Source organism: Aegilops tauschii, chromosome 1 (genome assembly GCF_002575655.3).
Source record: "Aegilops tauschii subsp. strangulata cultivar AL8/78 chromosome 1, Aet v6.0, whole genome shotgun sequence".
Classification (NCBI taxonomy): Eukaryota; Viridiplantae; Streptophyta; class Magnoliopsida; order Poales; family Poaceae; genus Aegilops; species Aegilops tauschii.
Genome location: NC_053035.3, coordinates 382,282,494 through 382,292,460, shown reverse-complemented (window position 1 = coordinate 382,292,460; position 9,967 = coordinate 382,282,494). Strand labels below are relative to the sequence as shown.

General features: G+C 53.4%; 1 protein-coding gene across 2 annotated transcripts; it reads left to right on the top strand.

The window, feature by feature from the left end:
• The first annotated feature begins 1,902 nt into the window (after positions 1-1,902).
• On the top strand, positions 1,903-5,992 carry LOC109744264 (uncharacterized). 2 transcript variants are annotated; one of them, XM_073498627.1, is made up of 2 exons: positions 1,903-2,980; positions 4,326-5,992. In XM_073498627.1, exons 1-2 carry the CDS (start codon positions 2,226-2,228, stop codon positions 5,146-5,148), a joined length of 1,578 nt encoding a protein of 525 aa, XP_073354728.1. In that variant the 5' UTR covers positions 1,903-2,225; the 3' UTR covers positions 5,149-5,992. The 2 variants fall into 2 exon arrangements, 1 of the variants encoding a protein (XP_073354728.1); XR_012183674.1 differs by having other exon boundaries at positions 1,920-3,045; positions 4,326-4,452.
• The last annotated feature ends 3,975 nt before the right edge of the window (positions 5,993-9,967 follow it).

The following is a 9,967-nucleotide window of genomic DNA, read 5'->3' as shown; positions in this document are numbered from 1 at the left end:
GAAGGCAGGTCATCCTTACTTCACGCGGAGGAAGGATTATCACAGGCAACTATTTTCTCTCCTATGCAGAAATGCACGATTGCTCTGGTACAACCGGAGATTTCATTGATGAGGTCATCTGGATGGGGGAGAGGACATGCATTGAGGCAATGGTGAAATTTTCCTAGGCCGTGGTAAGTGTGTTTGGACCAGAGTACATGAGAGAACTAGTTATGGAGGAGGACACATAAAATTTATTGGCAATTGGAGAAGCAAGAGGTTTTTCAAATATGTTTGGTTTAGTCGATTGCATGTGCTGGCTATGGAAGCACCGCCCGATAGGCTTGTGCGGCCAGCATCAATGAAACACCACCATCATATTTTGTTTCAGAAAAGGACGATCACCCCCGGCCTGCACTGATTACGATGCACACAACCATATTTTATTAATGTTTAGGAGTATCAATCTCCAACATCGACATAGTACTAAAAAATTATTACAAGCCACAACCGACACAAATAGGAATATATGCCTACGCACATAGTCTATTATTGGACCGTCGTCCAAACCGGTTGTACGTATCCCGTGCTACCATCTTTCATTGGTTACACCCAAAGACAATACGCCCCCGCACTTCTGCATGTCGCAGTAATGACCACATACGGATCCATTCTATAGTGCGGAAAATAACGTGCTAAAATTGTGAACTTTCACTCTATTCAAAATACAGTCATTACAACAATTCCAAATAGCCCAAAGCAAAGCACAAACACCCACACATATTTGTGCCTTAGTTTGGCCTCAAGCCCTCTCAACTAGTTACCAAATATATCAACAATACTGGTCGGTGGAAGTAAATTAAACATCGCATGAATCATGCGCCATAATAGAGTGGCAAATGGACATGCAAAAAGTAGACGGTGCACTGTTTCCTCTAGATCACAGAAGCAACACTGTTTATTGCCTTTCCATTTACGTTTTGCTAGATTACCTTTAGCAAGAATAACTCCAGTATGAACAAACCACATGGAAATTTTAATTTTGAGTGATACTTTTGTTTTCCAGATGTGCTTTGAACGAAGTCCAGAGTTGATTAAATCTATGTACATAGATTAGAACGTGAAAACCCAAGGCTTAAATCTATGTACATAGATTAGATTGTGAAAACCCATAAGGCGCCAACTTTCAACGCAATGTGTCTGGTACATTAGTGAGGTTAATACATATCAACCATTGAACTAAATGCACCCACACAGTCCACTTATCCCCGATCAAAGCTCTCCTAAACTAGATATTCAGTGTATTTGACCCTAATACAATGCTCACATAGTATTTCTTGCACTGAACAATAGTTTACAAAGAAGGATACCGTGAAGCAAGGGGCGTGTCCCCAAGCCAAGTATCCTCCCAGAACCTAGTTGACCGACCATCGCCAATATGAATTCTTCCCCTATTGAAAAAAGCAACCTTAGTTTTCATCAAACCCTTCCAGAGGGGTGAATTAAATGGTTGCTGGTGTATTTGTCCGTCTCCTAGCACAAGATGGAGAGCATATTGTGAACTTCCTAGAGATGCATCGACAACTTCAAGATACCCATGCACAAATGCAACCACTCAGTGATAATGTGGAGCATGTGTGGATGCACACTAGAAATAATTGAATTTTATATTTGAACAATGCACCATGAATACATTTTATGTTTGAACAATGCACCATGAATAAATTTTATGTTTGAACTATGTAACTTTCTCCCGGAATACATTTTATGTTTGAACTTTGTATGTTTCTCTCCAAATAAATTTTATTTGCGTGTTATATTCATTATTGTTTTGCTTATTCATATTGTCCAACGATCGAACCACATGCATGTATTTGAGATTTTGGAATTGGAGGTTGCGCAGACGGATATATTGGGACGCATCGTGGACCTATAGGTGGTCAAATTTGTACAGTGTTGTACTCCTGTTGGAGATGCTCTAAACCCTAGCCACAAAAGATCTTCCCCTTCAATCTCACCTTCTTCCTTCCCTCCCACCGGCCCCTTCAAAAGAACCAAGCTAACACTTATAGCTTGTACCGAACCAAATAAACCCCCAGTTTGAAATACACAGAGGCACTGACAAGCACACATGCGCGAGCTTCTTCTACTCTCTTCACCAGTTCGGCTCCATATCTTCATCCAACTACTCCTGTTGCTGCTGCCGGTTCTCCGCTCTTCTACACTTCCCATCAACTGTCACACCGATGGTGAAGAAGCAACCATTGAGCTCGCTCTTCTACCCCGCCAACTCGGCCAACAACGACACTCCGCCGTCGTCGCCTCCCACTCCGACGGCCACCCCACAAGCATGGATGTGGCCGTCGTGCAAGAACCCAACCGCTCATTCCTTCCGGTCCCCGTCCGCTTCTGCGGCGGCAGCGGTGGCAGCCAAGAACACCGCATCCCTTTTCGTTGACTCCGCCGAGTCCTCCTCCTTCACCAACTCCTCCGCGCGCATGCACCACGACTGTGCCGCCTCCGACAGCCTCTCCACGGAGTCCGAAGCCTCCGGCGCCGCGGCCGAGGACATGGCTGACGCCATAGTCCGCGGTCTCCGGTCCGACCGCCTCCGCTTCGAGCCCCGCGCGCCCTCTAGCTCCATCCTGGAGAGGAAGCCACCTCCAGCACCCGCGCGCGGTCATGAGGCTGCGGGGGCGATGTCGTTCGGCGGCGGCGTCGCGGTGGCGTTCGAGTCCGCGGACCCGTACCGGGACTTCCGGTCGTCGATGGAGGAGATGATGACGGCGCACGGCGCGGGCGACTGGGACTGGCTGGAGAAGATGCTGGGGTGGTACCTCCGCGCCAACGGCAAAGGCACCCACGCCGCCATCGTCAGCGCGTTCGTCGACCTGGTCGTCACCACGACGGCCAGCTGCTCCTCCGGCCACTCCTCCTTCACGCTCGCCGGGAGCGACCTGGAGAGCAGCAGCGCCGGCCGCAATGGATCTTTCCGCCTGAGGTGAACCAAATCAATCTCAGGCTTTCAGCCGCTCAGCTACGTGTCCGCCCGACTGCGTGTGCTACGTGAGTGTGCCTCGATTCATTTTGCCATGTAGTAGTAAACTGTAGCAGCTCCAGATTAATTAATCTGTACTAGCCTCTGGTTGTTCGTAATCCACGCTGCGTTACTGCTCCTGCGAACTGAAACTAAGCTGTAACCCGCTAGCTGCCGGCGACCGAGCGCCGGTAAAACATGCACGCCGACGCCGGCGTAAGAGCTGACGACGAGAGCGGCGCGAGCAACGTAACACGGTACTACGTGCGCTTCCCAGTAATTGTGGCAGCCAGCGAGAGAGACGCGTCGTCACAGCCGGACAAGGAACAAGTTTGGACCGATTTCCGGAGGTCGCTGTGAACTCGACGTAACAGATCTGGTCGTACGTACGCGCGCTCGCCAGTCGCCATACATGTGATGTGAGACGAGCTACGTACAGCGAACGTCTTATCGTCAGCGGCTTGGCCGGCCGGCCGCACGGCCGGACGGACATGCATGGTCCCCGGCGCCATGCACGTGCCGTCGATCGAGATCGATCGGTTCCGCGCGCGGGTTGGCGTCGACGTTGATGCGACACCGGAAGGTCATTGTTGATCCAGTTGTGGCGTAGCTATGTCACGTTCGTGAGGGCCGGGATCAAATGGCAAGCTGCCATACACCCCGTTGCCCCGCTGCGTCGTCTCAGCCTCTCAGGTGAAAGGAACGGTGCTGGCGGCTGCTCCACGCCGGCCCCTTTCTGAGGTCCAGTGAGTCTCATGTGGATGGGGGCGACTGCTTTGCCTGCTCCGCAGATCTGATCGATGCCGCGCCCACCGTGTGGCAGCTGTGCCGTTTCGTCGGACGCCATTAAATAGTTTGAGACCTTCTCGTTCAATTAGATGGGCGGCCCTGCTTCCATAAAAAGAATCTTTGGCCCATGGTCCCGGCCTGCGTCCATGGCGCTTCGCGCCTTTTTACCCTCGCTGTTTTTCTAAAAAAAAAAACACTCGCTGCTGTACAGTGCGTACCGAGTAAATTGCATAAAACCACCACTTTGAAGGCTCGGTTTGCGAAAAACACTAGGATACAGTTTCTCTGCAGAAAACATCACATCTTGCGTAATGGTTTTGCAAAAACCACTGATCGGCGGATCTGACCATGTTAAGTGAGTTTATGACAGGTAGGGCCCGCCAGTCAGGCTGACGTGGCATCAATTTCTCACACCGTTACATCAAAACGTTTTGCTGGACGCGGGACCCGCTTGTCAGCGAAACACTCCTCCCTCTCTCTCTCTCAAACCACTTGCTCTTTGCATCATTTTGTCGAGCAGGTGGCGTGCAGGTGTTGTGGGGCGCGGGAGGTTCGTGGAGGCGGTCTCCAGTGACGCTGGAGCAGGCCGTGACGACGTCGAAGTACAGGGGCGCGGGTGGCAGGGGTACGCTGCCGGAGTTCGTCGGCGCGAGCGGGGACGAGGGCATCTTCCGCGTGCCGCTACAGCGGCCATGCACCTTGGCTGCTCGCCGGAGTTCAAGGTGCGGCTCCACCCGGCGCTGGAGACGCAGGTGAGCTCCTTCCAGCGGACGCTCGCTTGCGAGCCGCACCTTCGCCAGCTATGGGCAGGGGCGGAGTCCGGGCTTCGGGTATGCGACGAGCGGGGATGCCTCTATCCGACTGGATCTGGACGAACTTGGCGGCGGCGAGGTGGTTCCAAGCGAGAAGGTGCGCGGCGGCCGGTTGGTGAGTTGCGGCTGGTCCGCGTGCGCGCGCGCGGGTGGGGTGGGGGGCAGCGCCAGCTCCGAGAAGATCGAGACCCACCGCCGCATGGCAGCAGGCCGCTCCTCGGCCGGGCGCAGGGGCGGGACAGGCGGCGTCCCCTGCCTCGCCCTTGGTGCGGCAACGGCGATGACGGGCCTCTGCCTCAGCCGGGGTCGGGACGGGCGGCGGTCGAGGTCGGGCCGGCCGGTGGCTGTGGTCGGGACGGACGACGGCGCGGCTCTGCCACGGCTCGGGACGGGCGGCGGTGTAGTGAAGATAAGATGAACCCTTTTTCTCTTCCAATGACATGTGGACCCCATAGGGCCACACATGATGATATAATAGTACCAAACGTCGCCGTTACATGTGAGATGTTAAGCGGTGCCACGTCAGCCTGACTGGCGGGCCCTACCTGTCATAAACTCACTTAACATGGTCAGATCCGCCGATCAGTGGTTTTTGCAAAACCATTACGCAAGATGTGATGTTTTCTGCAGAGAAACTGTATCCTAGTGTTTTTCGCAAACCGAGCCTTCAAAGTGGTGGTTTTATGCAATTTACTCGTGCGTACCCCACCCGCGGAACCCACGAGTCACTGGCTGAGAGGGTCACTGTGTCTTTAGCTCCTCAAGCAAGCAGTGATGTATAGAGATATGTCTATATCCTAGGGTATAGAGGGAGAAAATATGTCATCCACGCGGTACTGGGAATGTTTCTCACGCAATGGTACGATGCTCTACTACATCTTCCACTAAGGAAAAACAGTTTTTTTTACCGAATATCAATTACACTCAGCTAGCAAAGGAAAATTGGTGGTTTTTGTTGTGTCTATGGTGGATCTCATCTCGTGTGGTGCCGTCTTTGTTTGGGTGAAGATAAAGGTCCAAGAACAAGGTTGGAGGCTTGTGGGTGGCAGTTCCGGTGTTTTGCCTCGATGACGTCGACGGCATGTAGAGGATCTAGGTTTCGAGGAGCATGGGGATGATCCCCGATCGACGTGCCACAGCGACAATGGCTTTGCCAGCGACTGGCCTTTTCTTCAGCTCACAAAGCCTTTATGGGCGATGGTGTTTCTTCGTCCTCGAAGACGGCATGTGGCAAGGATGGCAGTTTGCAGAAATCTGCTTCAATGGATCTTGCAAATGTTTCTGGGCATGTGTCCTCTCTTTTTCTATTGTGGTTTTGACGATTCCGTGTTGTAATTTGACATCTGTTTGATGGTATATGAAATTTCTCAAAACAAAAAACCACCCGGGGTACCACATTACTGCCCGTCGGAAATCTGTCCAAGTTCGGTCAAAGTCCTTGCGCGGCTAGAAGAATAGTTCCTAAACAAGTGGCAAATTAACTGGGTGACAAACCCATACCCATGAGCAAATGAATCAACCTATACGTCCCGCACGTCCAAGGTACGGCGCTGCCATCCGCATGCAAAGGCCACCGGCCGGCGTACGGGCGGGCGGCACGTTGCCCACCACGCCTTCCCGTACATGCGGTTGCGCACGGACACGAGCGACCAACGCATGCGATGCGCGCGCGGGGCAACGGGACGGCCCTCGGCCGTAGTAGCACTCGGACGACGAACGCGCGCGCCGCCGCCCCCGCCATTCGGTCGAGCACCGGCCGCCCGGCCGCTGGGTGCCGGAGCGGCGGGCGAGCGAACGAGCCAGACGCGCCCGACGCCTCGCTCGCCCGCCGCTCCGGCACCAGGGGTGTGGTCCAGGCTCCGCCTCTGTCACTGCCGCTAGCTATGCTCGCTTGGTGCATCAGTGCATGCGCAGCTTTACGCAGAGCCTTGCATTGATTTGTTGCACTAGCTAGGGCTCGCGCTCTCACGCAGAGTACACGACGTTTGTTGTTTTGCTTCGAGCGTGTGGGCGAGTTGATTATGTCCGCATGTGCCCGCAGAGTAATCACGACCCCCATCTTATGTAGCAGAGCCACTAATGGCTGACGGCACACCCGGCCTGCATGCTGCGTGCGGCCACCATGCATGGTAAAACTTGCTCAAGACCGAGCGAGGAGTGAGGAGCGTGGGCGGGCCACCGGATCATTTGCCCTTTTGCGGCCGATCCGTGACCGGAGCTGGAAAGGAGCGAGACCGCTTCACATCAGCCAGGCCAGCGTGTGTGCCCCCTATTAGAGTAGTCATTATGGTATACGACTTCCAGTCCAAGTCAGTTTTGTACCCCTACCCTAAGTCGGTTTGTACCCTCTTATATACTCTTGTATGCCGCACCAAATCATCAATAAGAAACAGTTTTATTCAGTTTTCATGGTATCAGATACCGGTCCCAGGGTTTAGGGTATGGCTCCGCCAACGCCACCGCCGCCGCCGCCCGGCTACTTCGAGCGCCGGGCCGCACTCATCGCCAAGGCTGCCAACGCCGCGGCCGCTTCTCTCTCGACCCTTACCATAGCTCCACAAAACTACCCTGCACCCATCCTCGCCGCACCAATATCTCTTGCTGACACAATCTCCGACGTCAGCCCCTACATCCCCATAGTTCTTGATCTCGCCGCCCACAACTACTACCATTGGAGACATCTCTTCGATCTCCACCTCGGCCGCTGCAACCTGCGCTCGCATGTCGCCGCCAACTGTCTTCCCTGCCCCGACAATCCGCAATGGTTGAAAGACGATCTCGCGATCGTCCAGTGGTTCTACACCCGCATCACCACCGAAATCTTCAACATGCTCGATCACGACGGCGCCACCGCTGCCAACATCTGGCACTCCCTCCGTCAGCTCTTCCAAAGCAACACCGACGCTCGGAAAAACGCTCGCCACACCGAGCTTCGCAATATGGTGCAAGGAGACGCCCCGGTGAACCTGTTCTGCCAGCTCGTTAAGACCATTGGTGATGAGCTCCGCGAACTCGGCGATATAGTTAGCGACTCACAGCTAATCAATATCGTCGGCGGCGGCCTCAGCGAAGACTTTGACAAGCAAGCCTCGTTCATACCGATGATACGGCCCCCTCCTACCTTCGCTGAAGTTCGTTCCTTGCTATAACTCGCGGCGGAAACACAAGCTCGCAAGGACTCTCGCCTCAAGGTCTTTCATGCTGCGGCTCATCCTCCTCTGCCGTCTACACCAGCGCCGCCTTCCAGGCCGGCTCCTGCCGCCGGGCCGTCCGCATCGTCATCTGTTCAACCGCCCCCAGGCTGGCGTCCTAGTCCGAACTACCGCGGCAAAAACCCTATCTACAGGCCGCCGTCGACTCGTTCGGTTCCGCCTACGACATCACCAGCACCGAGTCCTGCACCACCCACCAGTGCTCCATCTGCGGTTGCATGGCGGCCTCCTCATGATCCTTGGACGGGGCTTGTTCAAGCATGGCCCATGCCCTGGTCCGCTCCATCCACCCTCGGTGCTCCGCCGGCATACTCAGGTGCCTGGCAACCCGGCCTTCGGCCGCCTACTGGTGCTCCCGGGGTTCTCAACCCCCGACAGCCGGCCAATGCCTATCACGCCGCCCCGACGTATGCTCCTTATGGTCATTACAGCACCGACGGTGGCGCCTACTACACACCTCTGCCGACCGTGCTCCCGACGCCACTCCCACCACAGCCGGCCAATGCCTACTACACTCCCCAGCCGGGCCTACTGCCTTCACCATCGTATCCGCCGGCACTGCTTCCGACGCCACCCTCACCTGCGACGCCGAGCTGGGATCAAGCTGCCTTTCTCCAGGCCAAGAATAACTTTGTTGCACAAGGAAACTCAGGTACGGATTGGATCTTTGATTCAGGGGCCTCTAGTCATATGTCTGCATCTAGTAATTGGTTATCTTCTTGCACTAAATCTCCTTTCCCTTCCATTATCCTTGGAGATGGATCATCTATTCCTATATATTGTGTTGGTCAGGCTCAACTTCCCTCTTTCACCAAACCTCTTTTACTTCGCGATGTTCTAGTTGCACCCGCCCTCATTAAAAATCTTATCTCTGTTCGCCAATTTACTTGCGACAATCTAGTTTCGGCTGAATTTGACCCTTTTGGTTTATCTGTGAAGGATTACCTGACCAAGGCCGAGATCGCTCGCTTCAATAGCTCCGGTGATCTTTATTCTCTTAATGGAGTTCCTGCCGCCACCCCTCCAACATCCATGCTGGCCTTCGTCGATCTCTGGCATCGTCGCTTGGGCCATCCCAACCCCGCCGTCTTAGCTTCTATGCTTAGTGAATTTACCATACCATGTAATAGGGACTCTCATAATTCTGTGTTTTGCGAGTCTTGTCAATTAGGCAAACATGTGCGTCTTCCCTTTAGTTCCTCTAGTTCTTGTAGCACTTATCCCTTTGAATTAATACATTGTGATTTATGGACCTCTCCCATTGCAAGTGTTTCGGGTTTTAAATACTACCTTGTTATCCTGGATGATTTCACCCACTTTGTCAGGACTTTTCCTCTACGCAACAAATCCGAGGTCCATTCTATTTTCCTTAATTTTCAACGCTATGTGTCTGTTCACTTCTTCCTCCCAATTCGCTTTATCCAATGTGACAATGGTCGCGAGTTTGATAACATTAAAAATCGTACTTTTTTCTTACAACATGGCATCCTGCTTAGGTTCTCATGTCCCTACACCTCCCCTTAAAATGGTAAAGCAGAACGCTCTCTTCGCACCCTCAATGATATAGTTCGCACTCTCCTCATTCAATCATCTATGCCTCCCAAGTTTTGGGCTGAAGCCCTACACATGGCCACCTTCCTTCTAAATATTCGACCTTCCAAAACTAAACCCAACACATACTCCCTATTATTCCCTCTTTCTTTCCCACCCTGACTACTCCGCGGTTCGTGTTTTCGGCTGTCTCTATTTTCCCAATGCCTACGCCACTTCTGCAAATAAATTGTCACCACGCTCTATCCCATGTGCTTTTCTCGGCTTCTCTGACGAGCACAAAGGCTATCGCTGTCTCGACCTTCACACCGGACACGTTCATGTCTCTCGTCATGTCACGTTTGCTGAGCACATTTTTCCTTTCTCACAATGCACTACTACACCATCCAACACCCCTAGCTTCGCAAACACCCCCTCTCCCCGTCCTTTCCAACTATATACTCCCCTACCTGCCGAACACAACTTATCACCACCACCATTAACACCCACCATAGCCAATCCCAACCATACACTCACCCCACCCGAGACGTCCCCAACACCCCCGACCCCTGCTCCCTCCCCAACAGCCCCGGCCCCTACTCCCACTC